General features: G+C 39.3%; 1 protein-coding gene across 2 annotated transcripts; it reads right to left on the bottom strand.

Annotated features, from left to right (window-relative positions):
- Window positions 1-3,550: 3,550 nt before the first annotated feature.
- On the bottom strand, window positions 3,551-14,626 carry LOC148025740 (serine/threonine-protein kinase D6PKL2-like). 2 transcript variants are annotated; one of them, XM_087692967.1, is made up of 3 exons: window positions 14,291-14,626; window positions 12,264-13,099; window positions 3,551-4,995 (listed from the first exon to the last, which is right to left on the bottom strand). In XM_087692967.1, the coding sequence occupies exons 2-3, from the start codon at window positions 12,932-12,934 to the stop codon at window positions 4,128-4,130; spliced, it is 1,539 nt and encodes a 512-aa protein (XP_087549093.1). In that variant the 5' UTR covers window positions 12,935-13,099; window positions 14,291-14,626; the 3' UTR covers window positions 3,551-4,127. The 2 variants fall into 2 exon arrangements, with proteins under 2 accessions (XP_087549093.1, XP_087549094.1); XM_087692968.1 differs by lacking the exon at window positions 14,291-14,626 and adding an exon at window positions 13,579-14,249.
- Window positions 14,627-24,477: the final 9,851 nt, after the last annotated feature.

The raw sequence follows: 24,477 nt of genomic DNA, 5'->3' as shown, positions 1-24,477 counted from the left end.
TGTAGACAACCCTTAGGTTCAAATGATTAGTATTCAATGAGAGCTCTAACTTAAAAGTAAAGCTAAAATACTTGCAAAAGTTAATGGCTCTTAAAGTAGTGGGAACTCATTTAAAGCACTTGATCATAATATTCCGATCACCCAACTAGAGGTTTGCTGAAGGATGAAAGGTCGCTTGGTATGTTGGGACCATGCATGGCTGCTTGATGTCTGGAATTACAAGGTCTAATGATAGTATTTCAATAGATATTCCACTCTCGTATGCAACTGCAAGCGCACCAACTCGACTGCTGCAATCATCGCATGATGCCACATGTAGTCCTACCTTGCCTCTCAATCCACGCGGAACAACGTATATCGGGTGACAGAGGACGCAACCCACGGGTCAGTCGGGTAGCATCAATGATGATTGTGTAGGCTATGTTGAATTCAATCAACGTGTACATGTATGTGCTTGTGTAGGTGAGTATATATCCTAGTGTTAAAGAGTATCTATAATATCAAGAAGTATGAGAGCATCTATAATATCATGTGGTACTAACAATAAAGAGACAAATATTAATGTGTTTGTGAGTGTGCTTCACACTAAAGGGACAATTACTAATGTGTGAACATGTGCGTGTGTGTGTGCGTGTGTGTGTGTGTGTGTGTGCGATTGCTATAAAAGTCTGATAGTTAGCATGTACAAGTTAAATCTATGCAAGGAGTTGGAGAGTGAAAAGGGAATGTCATGTGGTTTTTATGTGTGCATGTGTGGGCCTATGAGAGCAAAAGTATACATGCATCTTAGTTTAGCTCAATTTTACATGTGTGTATATTTGTATGTGCTTGTGATGCAAGAGAAGGCAGAGTGTTTAGAAGAGGTATCATTGGAGTATCTATGTGTGAGCTTGTCCATGGAAAGATAACCACAATTGTGGTGATCTTAGCACTGACTAACCACCATAGAAAGGAGTGGACTAGGTTTCTCCAAGTAATAAATGAAGAAGATGTATAAGTGCTTTTTATGAAAAATAAAGAAAAAAGGGAGAATGCAGTTGTACGTGTAAGAGTATAGAGGTAATGTATCTTTTTATTTTGACTAAGAACTAGCCCAACTAAAATTATTTGTATGTGTATAAAGGAGGAGCAAGGACAAGTAGCAATTATGTGTGTGTAGAAAAGAAGCAAGGACAAGTTGTGTATGTGTGTGCTAGTAAGAAATATTTAATTCATAAGGGCAATGCTTTTTATCATGAATGTGACATGGATGAGAGCTAGCAACACAACCTTTATTCATATTATACACCTCAAAATAACATATGCAAATCACTACGATGTCAAAGACATGATTTCGCTCTTTGCCCATTTCCCAAATGATACATTTCAAGAGGAGTGGACATGTCATTCATTAGTGAGAACCATACGAAACTGACTTATGTTGTGGGTGTCAAAAGCCCATCCTAGTTGCTATCACTACACCCTCTCAAATAACCATAGCGTGTTTGAGTCCATCGTTGAGGGAGTCCTAAGACCATTTATGCAATAAAAGACCACTAGCATAAACATTTTGTTATGGTTCCCTTTATTTGATTGCTTGATTTCAGAACTAGATCGGTGTAATGTGTTAAATAATGGCATAATGATTAGGCTCACATCCTCACTACTACAAACAGACAATCAGAGTGGAATCAAACTTGCAATGGTTGTCCCTCATTTTGGAAGAGTCTTTGGCTAAGGAAGCTTGTGGTCAAGCAAGGGACTTCATTAAAAAGAGATCGAGTGTTAAGAACAATCTCTACTCCTCAATCATAGAAGACTCGCTCTCAATGGAAGGAATTAGCAAAAAGCTTGAAATGCAGAAAAGAGAAATTGGTGGACTACTAGATGTTGGCTAAAGAACACTAACTCTTTTTGTAGCAAATTGTGGGCATCCATCCATTAAGTAGATTGGATAGAAGCACTAGAGGATCTCATCTTGATAACCCCTAGATCATAAGGGAGGGACCTAATTTTAGAAAAAATAACTATCATTGGCATCTCTCTCTATCTCATTAAAGATGGTCTAATCTTTCTGATAATATCTAGTAGATCGAAATCCCCATCAAAATCTCCAATCTTCTTTTTCTTATTCTTCAGAAAGCTATTTGGACCAATGAAAAAGTAGCCTCCTTTGGAATAGAAATGTGTGGTGTCTAAGAGAAGGAATCTACGGGCCATCTATTTACAACCTGTGCAATGACCAACTTTGCACTACTGTCTATGGGAAAAGCTAGTATTAGAACAACTTACTCTCAGAACTCTTCCCCCCTTATCAATACTTACTGGGCTCTAGGCTATACAATCAAAAAGTTTATATGGGGGGCTATGTGCCTTTCTAGAAAGGAGGTCCTTTGTTAAAAAATCATCAATAGTAATTACATCTTTAATCCTTTCATTTATTTTTAAAAATAAGATCATCAACTTCATTGACCCTTTCACGAATGCAAATTCCGGTTCCATCAACGAACGAATGGCAAAATTGCGAAAGAAGTTGAAGATCAATGGAACAAGGGCATGCTGGGTTCCATTTCTGATATATATTACCCACTCTTCCCTCCCCCCCCGCCCCCCCCCCCCCCCCCCAGCATAGGGTATCCCTACATTTTCAATCTCTCATTCATGCCTGCCATAGCAGAGAAAAAGGCATGGAGTTGGGCGGTCAGAGAGTTCCCTCTAGCTTGGGAAGTTGTACTTAACGAAGTGGCTCAATGGGGCTTTGCAAGTTCCACTCTGCAACTATCGATTGCAAACTAGGTTTGTTGGTTTAAATGGACAAAGCTCTTTGTTGCCCAAATTCTGGTATCTCAAGTTCCACCAAAACAGTTAGCACAACTATAATATGACAACAGCAGCAGCAGCAGCAGCAGCAGCAGCAAACGCATTGTGAAATTGATGCCTTTATAAGCCCAGCTTCTTAAGGGCGTTTACATGCTGCTGACACAATTTGCTGAGTTGTTCCGCAGCAGACATTAGCATACCATGCCCTTGAGACTCAACCTCAACATAAAGAGTAGCATTATTAGCTAGGTAGATCCTTAATAGCCTAGGATTAGCTCTAAAGAGGTGGAAAGAAACATCAGTTTGCAGTGAGAGTCTTGAAGGTGAAAGTTGAAACAACCAAGCTAGTCAAAAGGTTTCAGAATAAATTATGTAAGTTAGTGAAACCCCAAGACAGAGTAGGAAGGGCCTCGTGCATGAATAAAATGTCAATGTCGCATAAGCAAACAGATTACGTTGTGCATTGGGAAAGGCCAGTTCTCATACTACAGGTCCCAGGACACAATCAAGAAGTATCCTCTGGGAAACATGCAGGTCGCTTTGTGACTGTACCTAGTCCCTTGTCTGACCCCATATCAGCTTTCCTGTAGACGTTATGTTCTCGGTAGAGATTTCCACAGAATAGTAGTGAGACGGTTTGAAGTTCTACAAAAACTCCATTTCTAGTATAAATTCCTAGGAGCACACCAAACCTTCAATTCAGTGTAGCCTGATCCATGAGGATTATGCAGCATGGGGCTGTTTCAATTGTGTCTGTTATATTAGATTTTTAAATGGTCTTAGCTATACCGATTTGGCAAATGGTACATTGGAGGAAAATTGTGCACGTCTAACAAAGTTCATAATGAGGGACAAACCTGCTAGGAACCCGGTCACCACTTTGACCAATCTTTGTGAAAGCCACCCATGGCATACATTATAATATCCTTGTACATGACTAGATGAAATGTTTGCTTTGATTTAGGACTTAAGTAAATCCAATGGATCAGTGTTGTCAAAAGGACAGCACAGACCCACACTATCCCAATAAAACTAATCCTTGGGAAAGTAGCAAATAGCACACATCCTTGTGTACAAATTACCAATACAATCAAGCCTTGAACTTGAAAATCTTTGTAGCAGCCTCAGTTCCACAAGATAAGAGGTCTGTTTCCATGATGGGTATTGAGCTTCACTTCAGTATGATACATTTATGATTGCTCTGGACTGAAGCAGTCAGACACCTTAGCAAATCATACATCTCACCATGAGAACCTTTCCACTGAGAAAAGGAAGAATGTGTTAGGTAAATGCAGGGAGAATGCTTAGCCAGAAACCCTGTTCATTTATCAAAAGAACTCAAAATCCAAGTAGTGAGCATTGGCATTTGAACCTCCACCACCCTCGACTTTCTTCTCTCCAGCAGAATTGGAGGAGGTTGCCTTTGTCAGGAGCTCTGGTTCAAAAGCCTTAGGGATCTGTGGAGGGACTGTGCAGCGTATAAGGGCCCAATTGACACCTTCAAAGAAAGGATGTTGCTTGATTTCTGTAGCCCCTCTCTTATAGCCTAGCCTGTGTTGAGGTTCCTTTACCAGTAAGCCTCGGATTAGATCCCGAGCTCCAAAATTAACACTAGGTGACTCTGGAAATCGGAGAGGCTGTCCAACCACATTGAACAGAGTTGCACGATTTCCAGGCCCTTTGAAGGGAGTCTTTCCAAAAAGCAGCTCATAAACAAAAATACCAAAGGTCCACCAGTCAACTGCACTACCATGCCCCTCTCCTTTGATTATTTCTGGGGCAAGATACTCGTGAGTGCCAACAAAAGACATTGATTTGGCTCCTGTTGGCTCAGCTATGAGCTCAGGCAGTGGAGTCACTTGGTTTCCAAGGTCGTTCTTTGTCTTCCTTTTCTTTTTTGAGACCAAAAATCGTGGAACAAAGCATGATGGCTGCACACAAACTGGCTGAACACATGATGGCTCCACGCAAGAAGGCTGTATGCAGTATGCTGAAATTCGCTTGCCTGAATCATGATCAGAAGATGACGACTTGACCAGTGTTGGACTTACTACACACCTTAATGAAAGGTCAAAGTCTGAAAGCATGATGTGGCCATCATCTCTTACAAGCACATTCTCAGGTTTCAAATCTCTGTACACAATTCCCAGCATGTGAAGATATTCTAAGCCCATTAAGACTTCAGCAGCATAAAATCTGCAAGTAATATTGAAACAGCAATTGTCAGTATACTTTCTGGTAGACGTTAGGAATCAAGATGCTAGCAGCAAAATGAGATACGAAACACAATTATAAACATAATGGGCACTAAGCAAACAAGAAGAATGAACACTTCCTAAAACAACAGCACAACACAATCAGCACCTTAGATTTCACTTAGCTATCAAGCTCTGTGGCGTTGAGATCACAAGCAAAATGATCAGAACAAAAGGGCCTTGTATTTGTTATAGAAGGGAAATATTTGAACTTGGAGTGAAACAAGTGAACAAACCCTTTTTAAAGAAGCGGCTGGACGACAAACTTACTGCTGTCCACTGCACCTCTCCTGATTCGTGCTCTCCCTGCCATCATATTGCTGCAGTTTCACCCATCTGTTGCCATGCCTAACTTCATCATCTTCCTTGCTACCAACTTCCCACTACATCCTCATTAGGTGTCACACCATGTAACCCACTAGTCCACATGGCAAAATCACAAACCTGCAAAGCGCCCAAATGGAGCCGATGGTGGATGTGCACACATGAGGATAAGAGACCGAGAAAGGAAGACAGTTGTGCCCAAACTGCAATCTCGAAAGACTCGCACAATCAAATACATTACATTTACCTGAGAGTCTCTCGTTGGCTCAATCTACTAAAAACTCTGATTTCCAGAGAACGATGCCATGCAGTAGATGCAGCACACTGCAATACTCTCTCGAGATTACTGCGAGAGTACTGCTCATCTAACTGTGCTACTTAACTAAAACTGAGTCGCAAAATTGTTCAGTCTGACAGGTAGAACAAGACTGCAGAGGGACTCCAACAGGAACTCCACCTGAAAGGATGCGTCCTGGAAGTATCCTGTACATACTGGCCATCTGTTGTCAATCTGGCATGGGAAACAAATTTGTAGATTGTTGCATTGAAGATTCTACAATCCCCAAGAAACTCTTTTAAGTCAAGAGCCTGACAGCTGAAATTCCTGATGTTTTGAAAGTGTCCCAACTGAGATGAAAGCTAGGTGGTGGAGGTCTGTTGATTGAACTGACTAATGTGGGTATAATTTCAGCTGTTTGAAAGTGTCCCCACTGAGATAAAAGTGAGGTGGTGGTCTGTTGATTGAACTCACTAATACAGGTACACTTCCTCATTATGCTCAACACTAGGTACAGGAGGTCTAATTCTAGCGCTAGCAAAAGAGCCCCCAAAAATAAAACATGATTGATGAAGTGGCAAAATGACACTTCTTGCGTCCACCTTCCTCTGTTTCCTCTTGAGAGTGTTGGCAAAGACTTTGCAGCCAGTTGATTTGAGAGCACCCCCAGCCCCAGCCGCTCCCCGCCCCTGCCCCCCCCCAAAAAAAAAACCACAAAAACAAGGTAGCTGAAGGAGATTGATGAAGAGCTCTTCATAAGAAATGTTATGTCAAAGGTCTTCGGAAGCCATCATACAGGACACATCCCCCTGACCAAAGCAATGCTTAGAAAGCCAAAGCATTGCCTCTAGCATTGCGAAACAAGGCACATTTGGCAAGTTATTTCTCAAAGGAGCATACGAGATCCTTAATTAGGCATCAGTTGGGACCTTTTCTTTGTTAGTTCGTTAGCTTAGAGCGTCACCTTGTGTAAGAGGTTCGTGTGCATAGATCCATCTTAATCATGGAAGGGACATCCAATTGGCTTAGAAGCACTCCCTTAGAGGAGAAATATAAGCCACAGCAACTTGATCATCAAAGATTTGGAATATTATCAAAAGCCTCAGAAGATGGAAAACCTAAGAAGGCCCACTATCTCCTAGTGTTCAGCAAATAAGGCAATGGTGCCCACTACTCTCAAGTCTCACGGTTCTGCAGTTCTATCATTCACACCCTCAAGACAGCAACAGTATCAGCTATAGCTGTGACACTAGCAAGACTTGCATGTTTCCTTGTCTACACTTGAAAATACATCTATTCTTCACATAGCAAGGTGACAGCATTGTTGGACATCCCATGCCCCCCCCCCCCAAAAAAAAGAAAACAAGGGCTCCCAACCCCTGTTGTGGCTTCTTTACATCTCCCCAACCCAAATACCACCTTAAGAGGCTTTTTAATCTAGCTCCACCTTTATTGTTAAGCCTGTCCGAGCTCCAGCCATGTTGTTGAACCCTTGTACAAAATCCCCTCACCTTCCTTGTCCAACTTCTAGAGGAGACTGGATGCCAGTTTCAAACCTCAGAAGACCCCAATAGTTTGTTCTAGAGAAGACTGGATGCCAGTTTTCAAACCTCAGAAGACCCCAATAGTTTGTGCTAATGCAAAGAAACGCTATGTAGCCCCCTAGTAGCTTGTGCAAGGTCCACAGAGAGAGAGAGAGAGAGAGAGAGAGAGAAGACACAAATGCGCTACTTATGGGATTGCCCCCTAGACTAGGAGGTGTGGAGGAGAGCTCTTAGAATGGCCTCCCATGCCACAGCTGAGACTATGATTCAGAATGCAGCCACAAGGATATTCAATGGCGTCAATCTTTTCTTATTTCTAGACAGTATAGCAGAGTGTGATTCCACACCAAACTTCTCACAGACCGAATGCATCATGGTATGGGACTTCATCACAAATGCAAGCTGACTGCTAGTAATATCCTTGGTACATCCAGAAAACAAGAAGCAATACAAATTACAATCATGCCAGGACACACAGAATGTATCCACAACAAAGGCCCTCTCTAGGATCTGAATATAGATCACGCATATGCTTCATGGGAGATGGGGGAGAAGAGATGCTTTTCTTGATACATGGGACCCCAGCACTTTTCACCACCTAGAGCAACATGTGGTTTGCTGACCTCCAAATTGGCTTTTCATACAGCCCTTATATTAGACTCTGTCTTGTCATGTGGTGTTGTATGATTACTGTCCTATATTGGCTTGATTTTATTTTTGCTTTGATCTCTTTTGATTGAGATTATAACCAATGAAAAGCTTGTATTTGGATTGACAGTTTACCTTGTATTAGGCAATGTATGAACAAGCTTATAACCATTGAAAAGAGACGGGAATAGGGGCTTGATAATGCCTAGTCTACGGTATATTCCCTATATGGGACTGCCCTCCGTCCCCACCTAGCAACCTCAAACCAGACCCCAATCCTCCCACCCAAAAACCCTGCGGCCATCCCCCCAGGACTCCTGCACTACGACATGCATAAATGCATGCATATGTGTCTAATATGAGCAATAATCATTCTTTATTTTAAGAGTTGGAATATCAGCAATGCTACCATCCTACAAAAATGATAAAGTAAATTGGATGTTTCTTTGGGAAAGCATACAGGTTGTGATGAGATTGCTCAAACTAATTATAACGTGAGGTAGAAGTGCATGCTGTAGATGCAGACATGGGAGCAAAATAACTACACTTTTTTTCAAGCTTGTATTAAAAACAGTACAAAAATGAAATATTGTCAAGGTAGAGTACATGAAATAGTCAGGAATTCCCCCCATCAAAGGTTTCATGGATTTAAGTGACTGCTGATGGAAATTTTCCTATTGGAAAAAACAAACAATCATTCAAAACATAGAGCTTATGTTAGCTTTGGAAATGTTCAGTCAAATTTGGAGAGACACTTTCCCAATTTGGGGAACATACATGAAACACTGGAGTTTTGGGGAAACATTGGAGAATCAGTAAAATTGTCTGAAATTGGTGAAATTTTCAAGATTCTAGGAGAGATTTACTCAATATAGTTGGAAATAGGTGAAATCAGCTTGGTTAAACTCGAATGGACCCTACACAATCAGGTGAAATGCTTCCAAGTAATGCCATGATGACTAGTACTTAAAACTGAGATCTCAAATTCGCTACTGAGCACGCCCATGCCAAGGCACCTCTTCAGTCTAGTAAAGCGCAGTCATTGTATCCACCTTCTTAGGTCTTCATCTACCAAGTGCGGTGCTTCCATGGCCTGAAATGTCTAGAGTGGAATTTACTGAAAAAGAAGCTCAACTGCATGAGGAGCTTGGAAAGATATGGAAGACAGTCTGGGGAATCGAAGCAGTAATGTATGCATTCACATATGAAGTCTTCATGGGACAACACTCAGCAGAGTTTGCTGGAGAGGTACCATGCAAATGGCATCACCTACTGCTTTATTGCTTCTGAACTGTCTGACAGGTGACACAAAGATGCAAGGCAGGCTCTTATTTGTCCCAATGTAGGATCAGAAATCTTCTTGTTACGCTGTTTATGCACTGTGCGGGTTAAGAGCTGGGTATTGACTAGGTGCAAAAGTATGTTGTTTGTGCAACTAATCATAGCATCAAAGCACAGCCAAGATAACATCACTAAGTGAAAAGCGAGCCTAACACATTCACTTCTTTTCCGTAGTGCATGTACACACTTGCACCTCTCGGGAGTTTTGCTCCTCAAAAGGCCTTGAAAGCTCTATGTGAACAAGTAGACGAACCATCATGACCATGCACAAAATGTAAACTCATCAGGTCACGCCCTGAGCCACTCTTAGAAAGAATATCAATAGGTTCACCATCCACAATCCCCCAAGTGAATATGATTTCTTGATAGCCCAATGCAGTTGAACATCATCACAAGCATCAAGAAAACAGCTCTCTGAGAGGGTAAGTCTCTGATCACCTAAACAATCTTCTTCTTTGGTCTTTTTGTTGTTGAAGGAAGGCAAGGGGTGAGTCTCTTTTGCATGGCCCTTCTTGGCACTATAAAAGTCACGTGCCTTTTTTCTAGACTGGAACTCTTCGGTTTGACAAAGGGGGAGGAATATTGATGAAATGTCAAATCACCTGCAGCAAGAGTGCAAGAATCGAAAGGAATAAAGAAAAAAGGCTCAAGACCATGCATCAATCTCTTGTCTCAGCAATTCAATTTGCTCTCACTTCTTGCATAGACTCCATAAATCGAACTTGATAGGGGAATGATTATGAACTAGAATGCAGGGGTTCATCTGAATCTTGACACAAAGTGAAACAAGGAGAATTGCCATCCCCTTAAAACATCCAAAGTTTGTAGGATGCAACCCTATCTTGCATACCTGGGTTTGTAATGATGAGACATCCTCATAGGTCCCGCTGAAGGAAGGAGGCTTCAAAACTATGAGTAACACATCAGGCTCCTTGTCCAAAAGAGAGGATCAGGGACTAGCTGAAATGACTACATGTTGGGTGGGCAGCAAGCCACTACTTCTGCTGAAGTCCAACTAAGAGGAAAAACTAGGATCTCCAAACACTTAATGCTTTTGCTGTGAAGAAGAGCAAACCCGTAAGAGAAGAAGTTAGACACATAAGAAGGGGGACTTTTACGTGTGACAAACCAAAATAAACTCCAGGTGAGCGGCAGCACTGTGTACATACACAAATTGATGCAATCCAATCTTCAATGGCAAGGCTTATACCAATTACATGTTTTCTTCCACCTTTTCCATCTGTGCACATGTGAAATGCGCTCCAGAGGGACTCACTATTGAACAACAAGAAGCTGGCATAGACCCGTGGCTTCTCCTAATTGCATGAGCATATGCCAAGTCCCACCAGAGTAACCATTGTCACTAACACACCTCTCCATTGTTGTGAACACCTAAAACTCTGGGAGCAAACTGTCTGAGATAAAAGTCATCCGACAAACTAAATTCCTCCCAAAGTTCAACATGAAAGAGCTTGTGTCTTGAACTCAAGAAAGCTCAATCTGCTCATGATCCTGGAGGAATGAGTCACGTGTACATCTGGCATAACCTAAAGTTTCTTTCCACCAACTTCTATAAGGAACTCTGCCCTTAGGTTTAAGTGCCAACTGAGATTGTTCACGAATATTTTAAATATGTCCATCTGCATACTGTATTGAGAAGCTTACCATGTGCAATTTCTCTGACTGGCCTCCTGTCCATGTTTCATGCTGTGGTCCTCCTTTGCTGCTACTACTGGCCTCAAATCAGTACAGATGCTCCATTACTGCTTTTAAACATCCTTCCCTGTGTCTAGGCAGATTATAATTAGAGGCTGCTTGACTTGTCAGAGTCTGAAGGAACTGGGCATAGTAATGCAACTTATTAGAAATTTGTGAAGAACACCTCATAAGGAATACTTAACACAGCAGGAAATGCAAATTAGTATGAAAATAGTCACACAAGCATTGGTGCTCTCTCAAAATCAAACTAGTGGATCATACCAAAATGAGAACTTCAACTGCTTTTTGTAGGTTGCATGTCCTGCACTTTGTGCAATCAACTAGGAGAAGTTCAATATTGTGTGGATCAAAAACTAAATTATGCCTGTCACAATAGGTGTCATAGGGCATCAATCCCATCTTCTAACTAGTTCGGAAAACCTTATCAAACAGACTCCAGACTTACTCTGCTAGCAGCCCTGTGGGGACTGGGAACTCACACATACATGTGAAGGCTCATCAGAAACTACTGGCAATAGCATAATCCTAACACAAATCCACACTAACTGTACAATCATGTCACCTTGAGCCAAGTGCTAGTAGTGCATCTGATATCACCTGCAATTAATACCTATAAGGAAGTGAATCCATGTAAATAGAATAGTACTGTACAGAAAATCTCCCAGCCTTAGAGGCAGAATGAGTCTAGAATCCAATTCTGAGTGACTTGAAACATCAACTCTGGTAACCACATTCTTCTCAAACTTTAAATTAGACTCTGACGTCCACATTCTTAATGCTACACAACAGTAACCTGCAACGAAGACAGTAGACCATGCACTTTATTTGTCTCATATGCCAAGAGAAGTACTTAATCTATCCAATACTCCAACCTTCAATGCAATGCTATATAAGTCAGTGTGCTAAGTTTCTGACTCTAGCAGGCTGCAGAATATACTTGCTCGAAATATCTTTTTCCCACAAACATATTGGAAATTGCCATTGTGACATGGGACAGCTTTAAGGAACCGTGACAGGCACAGGGATTGCCATCCCCTACCACCATGAGAGGGGACTCTAGCATGGGAACAGGACTGGGATGGTACTGGGACAGTATGGGACTGGGATGGGAAGCTAGAAAATGACCATCCCATGTCATGATATAAGGCACACTCACCCAACCACACTCTTTCACACCAAAAACTAGTTGCTCTTTATAACAAAGCAGTAAGAACAGTGAATCTCTCATGTAATTCATTCCCTTTAAAAACTAAGCATTGTTAAATGGGATAGCTTGACAAGAGACAACATACAAGCAATTCTTCATAACATCCAAATGGCTATGAGAAGATAATCAGGAAAGTGACACAAACATACCGAGCTGCCAGCTCAGAGAAATGTTTTCCTGGTTGTTGCTGCCTGAGTGTATGAAGATCTCCACCGGGACAGTATTCCATGACCAGGCAAGAAAACTTGTCAGTTTCAAAATGTGCATATAAAGTCGGTAGAAAGGGGTGGTCTAACAATGCCAAAATCTCTCTTTCAGTCTGAGCCCGCAAAAGCTTCTTCCGGCTTGCTAAAGATCCTTTGTCCATCACTTTCATGGCGAAATAGCATTTACTGCCACTCAGCTCTGCAAGATAAACACTCCCAATATCTCCACATCCCAGCCGCTTGAGCAACCTGAAATGGCTTAAGCCCAGATTGCTATCCCGTGCACGAACTACTTGAATAGCATCCCATCTAGGATCGTTCGCCTTATGAGGCTTGTTTGGGGCTCCAAAGATGCTGCTTGTGGCACTCTCATCGCTTGCTGTGCTGCTGATACTGGCTCGACTAAGACTGCTCTTTACACTCTCTGCAGAATCTCCCCGATCGCTACCTTTGGTTTCACTTCCAACGGTATCACTTCTTTTTCCGTCAGTGACATCAGCAGTTCCACTTGTACTACCTTTATCCAGAACTAAGATGCTCCTGAATAAATCAGAGGCCTTGTGCACAGCATCCACATTATCTGCAGAAGCTGCAGATGACTGAAAACTTGCCATTCCTAGGATTTGGGGTAATCATGCATCCCCATCAGAACTTTCTTGCCAAATGAAATGAAAGAGCAGTGTCATGCACAGTCAAGTTTGTTAAGCTTTCATTTGCAGAAAACAGTCAACTGTGGCTGCCAGTAGTACAAGACCTTTTATAGAAACTGCAACATCTTCCTGAAAGAAACAAGACAGAAATAACATGAGCAATAAGCCACATCTTCCTGAAAGAAACAAGACAGAAATAACATGAGCAATAAGCCAACATTTGTCTAGCAGCAAGCCATTATATATAGCTTGTAATGTCAAGATTGGGGTGTCTACAAGGTTGAAGTTCCTTCAGGGACAATACAAGTAAAAAATGTCAAATTTTAATACTCGCCAACAGTACTGGGTCACAACTAGAAAAAAGCCCTAAATGTGAAGTGATGTGCATTGAAGACAATTTCCACACCAGGTCCTTCATCAGTGTTGCTCACAAAAAGAGCCATATCCAACACAGAACTGTGTCAATCCCCTTCTATTTGGTGTCCATCTGGGAGCTCCCAAGATGCCAACACAAAAAGAGTGATGTGGATGTAAATTGGTGTAGCGGCCACAAAACAAAACAGCCAAATAGATCAAGTGGCAAAAACTATGGCTAAGAGCAGGTATACCTGTGACAGAGCAAATCTAAAACTGATGAACCACCCATGAACTTCCGATCTGTCAAAAGCATGTCTATAACCCAATAAGCTTTAGGTCAGGTTTGGGAGTAACACAGAACTTGCTTCTACGACTTCATTCACCGGTGTTGCTCCTGTCTAATGGTTTGACGTGTGGGGAGCTGAGATTAATCACGTCCTGATCCTTCTTTTTCCTGCCTGCACCGACCACCCCTTTTCGGATAAATGAGGACAACCCACTTGATGCCACTCAAAGGCCTTCTCCTTAAATTTGAGATCTGATGGGAAATGGAGCTGAGTATAACGAGGTTGATGCAAAGATCAATAAATGGCCAAATTTGGAGTAGATATCAATCTCAAGAAGGGGAATCAATCTGACGGACGGGGGTTGTAGAAAAGGGTGCTCAATAATGCAAGGTAATGGCACAGCAACAATTAAATCAGAGGTTCTAAAGGACAGGATTTAGTTCACAGAAACCCACGAAAGAAAAAAGAAGGGAAATTGAGGGCGGGGAGGCTTTGGTAACCATTGTTCTACTTCTTCCTCCTTCTCAATCAAAGGCACCAGCTTTCAGTTATGATAACACAAATAACAACAGCAAAGGAGAGAGAGAGAGAGAGTGTGTGTGTGTGTGTGTGTGTGTGCGCGCCCCCATCTGCTCAATCAAAAAATGCCCAGCACACAACAAATAAGAACCTTTACCTTCCTTTACAAGTCAACCAGAAGGACCCCCATTGTCTCCCTCCTTTCTTTCCTCCCTCCCTGCCTCCCTCTTTGCACCCTGTAAACACAAGATCAACAAGGCCACCCTTTCCACCTATAGCCCAGAATGATTGCTGCACACATTCAGATAGCTCTCTTTACCACATAATGCCATCATGCCAAAAGCCTATTCCCAATTATAAGTGCAGGTAATTTATGTGCCTCCAGGCTCTGTATGTTTGTGTGAATGTGTCTGTGTGTCTGTGAGAGAGAGAGAGAGAGAGAGAGAGAGAGAGTCTCAGAGAGCGAGAGAGAGAGAGAGAGAGAGAAGGAAGGACTCTTTACAAAAAGATAGAAAATATTATACCCCCATCTGTCAGCAAGACAAGGCAAGAGAATCATCCACAGGAGTGTCTTAATGGAGTGCAAACTCAAACTCTTTTGATAGATCCCTTTTCACTAATTCCAAACATGATTTTTAATAAATCATTTTTTAATTTATCCCATTAAATTTAAGATTTTGTCCCAGTATTTGTAGTAAATCATTTTTGTTTATCCCATTAAATTTTTTAAAAATCCTTATACTGCGGCACCCTGTTAAAGTTTTGAGAGGCTTTCCTTTATCCAAATAAGCAAATAATACTTACAAAAATAAAATTCATTAGATCCGTTTTTATTTATCCGTGTGAATAAACAAATGCTTGATGTTGTCATAGGCTATAGCCTTTTGAGTATATCTTTTATTTATGCCAACAAATAGATAAACAAATGCTTGATGTTGTGGTAGCCTTTTGAGAATGGCTTTCAGGGAAAATTCCTCTTTATTGCAGCTGAAGTACATGCATGCTACAAAGCAAATTCATATTCTTAAGTCTAGTCTTTGCTTTAATTTTTATGCTACCATATCCTTCTGCACCAAGCTGTTAAACAAGGGCCAATACTGGCTATGGCCTGCAGCCAACCATACAATTTGACCTTGCTTCAACCTTAGGCACAGTCACATTGTGTTTCTTTAAGAACCTCATTCTCTTTTTGTAAGGTTGTAAATTTCACTTAACATATATTCTTAATTCGACCTTACATTATGTGACATCATTTGTTTTGCTTATTTTCGTTCCCTTATGCACAGTGTTCATATGTTTAAGCCACACACTGTTCAACAAAAATTAGTGCTATATGCTCTAAAGATAGTGACAATTGAAAAAAAATAAACCTTTGCATCCTCAAAGAAGAGTCTTGAACATTTTTAAGAGTCAAATCAATGGAGTTATATTTTTGTGAAATTGCAACACTTGAAAAAAGAACCTCCAAATTGTCAATGGTAAGATTTTTATGAGTTGGGAAATACCATTAAGAAAGGACCCACAACTCTTTTAGTTGAAGGTTTAGATGTTCATTCCCAAAACTAGACTGTGGACATTGGCAAATATTATGAATTTCTTGCACACACTAAAGCGGAAGACACAAGAAGAGTCTTGAGCCCACAGTAGATGAACAATAGAACACATGTACCTTATGCAAGCTAACCTCCTAGAACAATACTACATATGTACCGTACACAAGGGCACCACCTAGAACCATGGGCCACAATGGGTGGACAATACAACAATGAAGGGTAACTTCCCTCCTAACAGAATAACGATTACTAATAATCACGTGCAAAATACAACCACCACCAACCTTTGTTTCCAAGTAAGTGTCATTGCTTGGACAAGAAGACGCAAAAAAAGCCTTTGAGTAAACTTACGAGACAAAAGGGATGGTAGCAATGTAATACTTCAAATGCATTTCTTTACGAAGGCGTCTTGGTGATCACAAAGATGCACACAACTAGAGCATCAAAACACCCTTTTTCAAGGCTCCCATAGTTTCTCATACTATGAGATAGTGTGACTTGTCTCATAGAAAAGGAAACTTGAAAAGAACACATCGCTTGCATGTGTGCACCATACCTCTAATTTAGTCTCCTTCTCCATCTCTTACTATCATGTCAGGCATAAAAGTCCAAACATTGTGAGATGTAGACTCATGGGCTCCCATAAGCATTGTTGTTCATGTCAAAGGCAAAATTTGAGGCCCTGGACTCTCCCTCATAAATAACAATAATATGTTCCCTTTAGCTACTTTGAGATAGACTTCAAAGCTTCATCTTCAACTTAGGTAAAGATTTTCTACATTGAACAGGAGTTTGGAAACTTTAGTTAAGGGATATACATGTGTGTGTGTGTGTGTGTGTCTGCGTGTGTGTGTGTGCGCGCGTGTGTGTGTGTGTGTGTGTGTGTGTGTGTGTGTGTGTGTGTGTGTGTGTGTGTGTGTGTGTGTGTGTGTGTGTGCGCGCGCGTGCGTGCGTGCGTGCGTGCGTGTGCGTGCGCGCGCGCGCACGTGCATGCATGCGTGCGTGTGCGCACGCGCGTGCATGCTCACACATATACAAGTGCATAGATATATATATACATGTCTAAGTTTGAGCCTTCTGCATGAATTAATATCAATATGCACGTGGTTGTCCATGTTAGTGCCAATTAACGAACGGACCCTTATGATTCTAAATGCAAAATGATTTTGTAATAATTGATTGTCAGGGTTTACATCGATGCTTGTAGTTGAGGGGCCCTCAAACCCTTTAACATGGATTTTTACAAGTGGTCCCATTACAATGTCCATCTTGGTGACCAACCAACTGAGCCATAATCAACGTCTTACATTATATATCATACAAGGTGTTGCACCACTACCTATAAGAATGGAAACCCCTATGATTTCTTAACTATAAATAGGTGGGCAAATGTTTTGTCAATCAAAGGCCAAGTGTTTAGAAAAGGAGGTGATATATTTTTTAAAAATCTTATTATTGAGCGTTTGGTGAATCAAAGCCCATGAATTTAGCCTTCTCAACTAAAACACCTCCAAAAAAAAAAAACCATTAGCTAACATTTTCTTCTAAGTTTTAGCCTCAAACTTACTTTAAGAATGTAAAAGGTAATGAATTTAGTACATACTATTAGGCTTGCAAAGTGTATACTACTAGGCCTACAAGAACATAATTTGTGTGCAAATGATTATCTTTGTTTCTTGGAGATTATACATGTAGCAATCAATCTTTTACTTGGTTCTTAAGTGCATGATTGCATTACTTTCTCTTTATCAAGTTAAACTCTTCAAGAGTCCAGTGAATAAAGTATGAGTAACCCTTTGAAGTCACAACTTGTTGGGTCCAACCTTTTTTTGAGCCACTCTTTATCTAGCATCATTAACCATCATTGCTTGTAGCATATATTGAGTTTGTTACACCCTATGTTTCAATTATCGAGGAGCTTGAATTCACATCACATGGAGCCTATGTAGTAAGGTTAGTTCTCACACTCATTCTTGCAACATTTTAAAAAGGAGACAATCGTACATGCATATTGACCTTTATATAATTATCAACATAACACAAAAGAATAACTTTAGATAATCAAGATAAGCACCAACTGTGGAAAACACACACTCACACACACACACACACACACACTCTCTCTCTCTCTCTCTCTCTCTCTCTCTCTCTCTCTCTCTCTCTCTCTCTCTCTCTCTCTCTCTCTCTCTCTCTCTCTCTCTCTCTCTCTCTCTCTCTCTCTCTCTCTCTCTCTCTCTCTCTCTCTCTCTCTCTCTCTCTCTCTCTAATCCAACATGTGGAACTCTCTTTTGATCAACATAGTGTGGCTATGTTAAAGTGATGAAGAGACCGAAATATCCAAATAAAAAATCCTCATGTACGAGCACAAGCAAGTAAGAAGGGTTGTGAGTGGAGAAGAAACTTGATTCTCAAGTATGGATGGTTAACAAGCTTAGTGATCCTTCACATCAACCATGAATGTTTTTTTTTTGACTTGTTACTTTTAGTATCTTTTAATATTGTTTATTGTTAATTAGGATTTTTTTAAAAAGATGGTTTTATTTGTTGAGGATCTTTGACTAAGATGAAAAAGATGTCCTTATAATGCAAATATCATTAGAAATGCAAATCCCTAGAACAAACATATTAATCAAGTACATTCTTTTAAGATCTAAAAACAAGAAATTGAGACTCTTTAGGACAATGTTGTCTAAGCACTTTTTGCACATGGGTTTTCAAGCTTTGTGATATTCTTTGGCCCTTCATCACTATGAATCATGATTTCCAGCCATAAATTACTAGAGCTACTATGAGTGCATTGTTAAACTTGTATTGCAAAAGAATCACCTCATGAGCTTTCTAAAGTTGTCTAGTAAACAACTTTATAAGGCCACTACATGAGAAGCTAGGGAAGAGTGCACAATGACAATATTGATAAAAGTAGTGGAAGCTTCATAGAGAATGTAATGCATGTATTGTAAAGGAGGTCAAGGAGCACTATCTGAGAAAGCATTAAAAAATAGCCCATTGTTTTTATTTCTTCTCTCAAGTGTCGGTTCATCCCAATTTTACCTGAGTTTGCTACATGCAATAAATATTGTAATTATATCGATTCTCACAAATGAAGTTGTCTTCATCCAAATTTAACATGAGCTTGCTAACACATGTAATAGATATTGTAATCATATTAGTTCTCACAAATGAAGTTGTCTTTGATGCACGGTAAGTGTTTGCAAAAGCTCTTGAAATCTCTCAACAATGGCATTCAAGAGTGTTTTTTCCTATTTGACATTACACTTGAAATCTTATTATTTCCAATGTGCAAGGATGATTTTAAAATGTTAAAGTAGTTTCCTTACCAACAATCATTACCTTTCTTAACACAAGACAATACTCAAATGTAAATATAACTAGCTCAAGTAGACTTGGTTTAGATCCACACTCCAACACACATGATTGCGCACATTATACATATGTGCACAACATGAATTGTAGGTACATGAATTTAGAGTATGTCTTAAAGAAAGTTTAGCATGGTTTCTCTCCTTGATAAGTTCATTCTTACATTATAATGAAAAACTAGTAACAATTGTTAATCAAATTCATAATGCCTAGTATTAGCTACAAGCTCGTAGCAAATGAATAGGTGAGCTTCTATATTCTTATTGTGTCAACACGAGTCTATGGTTTAATTATGGCACAATTTGCTTGTAATAAAGCTTAGAAAGTAAATTGTCAACTTTGTGTAGCATCATGAATGTTATTAGTTGATTGTAAGGTTGTAGTGATTAAATAACTGCCAAAGAAACTTTAAATTTTGGAAGCTTATGTTCACATAAAAATGTGAAAATACTAGAATTCCTTATCACTTCATCTTATAGCAATCTATCAACCTACATGAGGGGATCTTGTATGATTTTTCAGAGTCATGTTGCGAACACTTCATATAAATAAAGACACTAGTTATTTCTAATAAAGATGTGACCACTCCACTCTAGATCATATAAAGTATTTACAAGTTGTATTAAGCAAATTATTCACAAATAGAAGAATGGCAACGACCTATCAAACCTACAAATGTGAGCTTACATCCAATTTATATCTCAAAAATAGTTTAAAAGGAAGTACTTTATAAAATGGCATACATGCTTGCCATTGATATTACTAATACAACTTGTAGGTGTGGGATTTAATACTAAGCATAACAATACAAACTTGAAATTTGAAATGAGTTGGGGAGTTTGAAGGTTTGATATCTAAGAGATCACTCACACACATACTCCAAACTACAAGCTTATTGCATACATGTTCCACAATCTTTCTAGTTAATTATTTCTTATATAGAGAACTTGTTCACAAAACTATGGCAAAATTCTTACTACTATTGCATAGAATCACTTCCAATGTTGTAACACACACACACACACACACACACACACACACACTCTCTCTCTCTCTCTCTCTCTCTCTCTCTCTCTCTCTCTCTCTCTCTCTCTCTCTCTCTCTCTCTCTCTCTCTCTCTCTCTCTCTCTCTCTCTCTCTCTCTCTCTCTCTCTCTCTCTCTCTCTCTCTAAGGGAGTGAAAGTAATTCTAATCACCATTCTAGAATTCTAGATGGAAATATTACAATACGTGTCCTTTTGTGAGCACTACTCTACATGGACGTGCACGTGCACTTTCATGCACAAACTAGAGTGACAACACTACAAGACACATGTATTGCAAGCTACAGAATGTGAAAATGTGCAAAAGAAACCAATGGAAGTGCCTTGCATGGATGTATTGTGAAGTTGACATGCACCTTCTTGTAATAAGTGATGGAAAAAGAGATGGGACATGCAATCTAAGTGTGGAAAGGTATGCAAAAATGAAAAGGAAAGGAAAATGTGGAAATAGGAAATGTCCTAAGACATATGCAAGTAGTTGGGGACATGCTTGAATGAAAAACATAATGATTGAGACATTTTACAAGGGGTTACAAAATGTAAAGAACTAGAAAACCTTGAAGAGAAGATCTTTCACACATAAGATGCCAAAAAAGATCAAAACAAAATTACATGAGATAAAAGCATATATAACAAGATGAAGATGTGAACACATAGGATATGCTAATAATAAATCCTTAAAACCAATGTTGAGGAAAGCTTTAATTGAATTGGCATGGTTTTGGAAAGGGACGTCATAACAATAAAGAAGATACAATAAATGATATAATTTGGTGAGCAAGGCAAAGAAGGTTCTCAACATTCTTTTAGCATTGGCACTCATGGATCATAGGGTGGAAATAATCAGCCTTTGCAAGAGGATATCACAAGCTTTTACACTAAAATGGTTACAATTAATATGCCTTTTTTGAGTGCATGAAGAATGGACAAGGATGTGATAAGAAGTTCTTGGAGTGTGGTGGGCTCAAGAGAGGGTGGGAGAGAAGAGAAAGTGTGTGCATGTTTATGAATTTACAAACTCATGCACATACATATAATAAGATGATGCAAAAAGCAACAAGGATAATAAAAAATTAGCTCAATAATAATATATATCACACAAGATTTTCTCCAAAGTTAGTAGTCAAGTGCATGCAAAGAGTGAGTTTTTGGAGTGCTTTTTTTTGTAAGCAATTGTATTTTGTTCCATCCTTACCCCCCATCTACGACCACATCCATCATCACCCTTATCATCATTGTTGGTACCATTGCCACCACCACAACCCTAAATACACACACACACACATGCCCATGCGCATACATATATACCCACATTTATTCATTCATTTATTTAGTTATCTATGTATCCATGTTTTCGTGCTACTTGCTTGCCTTTTAGCATTAGCATGGAGGCATAATCATCTTAAACATCTATATGACAATCATGGTTTAGTAGCAAAAGCATAGCTTTATTCAAGCTAAGTTGAATTTAGTCTTTCTCAAGCTATAAGTAATTTTGTGGAGAGAACAAGGGCCCTAAATTGAAAAAAGGAAGATGACAAAAGGTAAGATTGCCTTTTGGCATGCAAGGATGCTAGTGGGGAGCATGAGTGTGTATTCAGAGCAGCCTAAGGACTCTAAATATGTGGGAAATAAGCTTATGCATGCTTTTCGAGAGTTGTATAGAGAAGGAAGACTCAAAACGCATCCTAAGAAATAACACAAGATAGAGGAAGGAGAACAATAAGAAGCAAGTAAGGGGAATTTTCTATTATTCTTTTGGGTATTGTTGATTTAAAGGAGAACGATAGGGAGCAATGAAGGGGAAAGTTCTATTATGCTTTTGGGTATTGTTGATTTATTTGGATGGTAGCATCTACTTCAGCATCTCTATCAGCATTGTCAAAAGAACCAAAGGCCCACACGAGATGGTTTGTGCCATCGATAACAGCAGGATGACGGTCACCAAGAAGTGTTCTCTATGAACTGAGGTCATGACATAGAAAAGGTTCAAAGGGAAGATGGAGATATGTCATCCTAGCAAATAACAAGAGGGCACATAAAGCGTTCTATTACACATGTGAAGAAGAACATGCAGATCCACTCTATTTCCCTTATGCATGATGGCATGGAAAGGAGTATCAAGAGAACTAACACAATAGATAAAATTATCTAAAGATCCCCAACATAAGAGCCACCCATACTAATGAAACCTACATGTTCTAGCCCATAGACTGAGTGCTCTCTTTCAGCCACTTTGTAAGAGTGTTTATCAACTACTCCAACCCCTCTTCATCATTACACGTAATTATCTCAAGCTCCTCATCAAGCTACTCTAGCAACTAGTGGCACCATATGAAGATGACCTTCCACCACTATTCTTTAACATAAAGGTAAGTATTGATCGAGTGACACTGGTTCAACTTCACCTTCCAACTACACATTACTAACCATATTTTGTATATAGTTACTAGATGGCATGGTGGATAGTAGATTTGCCATGTGTACACGCCCTTTCTATCCAAATTCCCCATTGCAATTGCACAAATCAATCAAAGAGTACATTCTTTGCATAGGATTTCTTTAGTTAAACACTTGGACCACTTTAAGAGTTGTGTCTTCTCTTATGCAGTCACTTGTATTTAGTCCATTTATTACATCAAAGAAAAAAGAAGAAACAAGAAAAACAAAAGAAAAAGAAGTAAAAAAGCACATTGCATATTCATGCCACCTAGGGTAGTTCCCTAGCCCACTCTTCCACATCACCATCTAAGGATACATCAAGGGTAGGATATCTTGGGCATGCTCGGATGACCTATCATCGTGGGAATTAGCACAACACCATAATTTCACACCAATTGGATCCTCAAATATGGGACAACATTCCAAGTTTACTTGGAATTTGACTTAGCTCCTAGATACACATACATATGCACCACCCACTGCACAAGTAAGGTAGACACACTCCGTAGAGAGAGCACAAGTGATATAGTAGGTATACTAGACCTCTCATAAGACCCATCAATATCTGTGACCTATAATAACCATGATCCATCAAGCATTAGCTAGCCTTCACTCCACCTCTCTTTGAGGCAACCTATCAAATAATGAAATCCTTCAACATCACCATTAGGTCCTTAAATAGATACCAATAAAGAGAATGACATAACAAGCAATGACTCCACTACAAATGCCAAAGATTAACCATGACAACAAGTAAACAAAGGTACAAAGAGGCATATCATATGGGATCTTTAGCCCATAGCAAAGGGAAGTTTGATGAATCCAAATGGAGCAATATGGATCATTGTTTCTTTAAATATTAGAAGGTATAAAACCATTAGGAAAAATTATGAGCCAAAAAGGGACCTTTAAGATTTTGGATTAGTTTCTTAATCACATCTTGAGTAGATTAAAATAGAGGAGGAAAGATATGAGCCCATTCCTAAAGATTTTGTTTAAGACCTTAAACCTCAAAAATAACATCCATCTCCTAAGAAATTTTATTATGATCTCTAGCTATTGACTTTAATTCTATCACATTTTATTTTTAATATTAATATTTTTCAAATCTTTCTCTTTTTTACTTTCTATATATTCTTTTGTTGTTTTTAAATTTTTTTTCTCTTCTTCCTTCTCTTTTATTCTCAATTTTTTAATTTCTCTATATTCCATCCATGCATTACATTGGAGAAAGTCTTCTCAACAATTCTCTTTCTTTGTATTGTAACTATGCCATTAGAAGAAGCTTGAGTAAGCATTTTTATTGCAAGAGGCAAGAAGATCATGAAGTTATTATTTTCAGTACTACCAAGAATACACTATTTAATTATATTTACATTTGCAAGGATTTAAGAAGATTTTTCCATTGCTTTGTTTGTCTTTTTTATTTTCATCCATTACCCTTGTTATTTTGTGTCTTCATAAACTCCATTGGAAGTAGCTTGCATTTCCATTGGATTAACCAAAGAGCCATGGATTCTCTTTTTGCTATTTTTAGCTTTGTCATTATTTGTTAATTGCAAGGAGCAATGAGCAAAGAAAAGCAAGAAGAAGGAGGCTAATTTTTGGGTTATTATTCATGACACAATCTGCATGAAGTAGGTGCACATTTGAATTGCTAAGAGGTCACATCAATTGTATTACTTCGTCATTTCATAGATTGGGCTTGGTCCCATGCAATTTGTAATGTTGAAATAGGCTTTTCTGGTAAAACCACAAAGGTTCTATTCTATTCTCACCATAAGAAGAGAGTGTTTTGATCCGTAACATCATTAAAAAGATTGTTTTGCACATTCTTATAAGGACATGATAGCATTTTTTCATTTATTATTTATTTAAAAGTATTGTTTTGAATTGGGAGGACAACTTTGTTAAAAAAATTTGAT

This window comes from Lygodium microphyllum, chromosome 14 (assembly GCF_053477565.2).
Source record: "Lygodium microphyllum isolate KBCC chromosome 14, Lygodium_microphyllum_v1.1.10, whole genome shotgun sequence".
Taxonomy (NCBI): Eukaryota; Viridiplantae; Streptophyta; class Polypodiopsida; order Schizaeales; family Lygodiaceae; genus Lygodium; species Lygodium microphyllum.
Note: the sequence above shows the minus strand (reverse complement) of the source record. Positions and strands in the feature narration are given on the sequence as shown.

Bases quoted from the DNA above. Each gene is read 5' to 3' on its own strand.
- LOC148025740 (XM_087692967.1), bottom strand. From the start codon at position 12,934: ATGGCAAGTTTTCAGTCATCTGCAGCTTCTGCAGATAATGTGGATGCT. The intron at 4,996-12,263 runs GTATGTTTGTGT...TATTACTTGCAG, and splicing joins TTCTCTGAGCTGGCAGCTCG to ATTTTATGCTGCTGAAGTCT.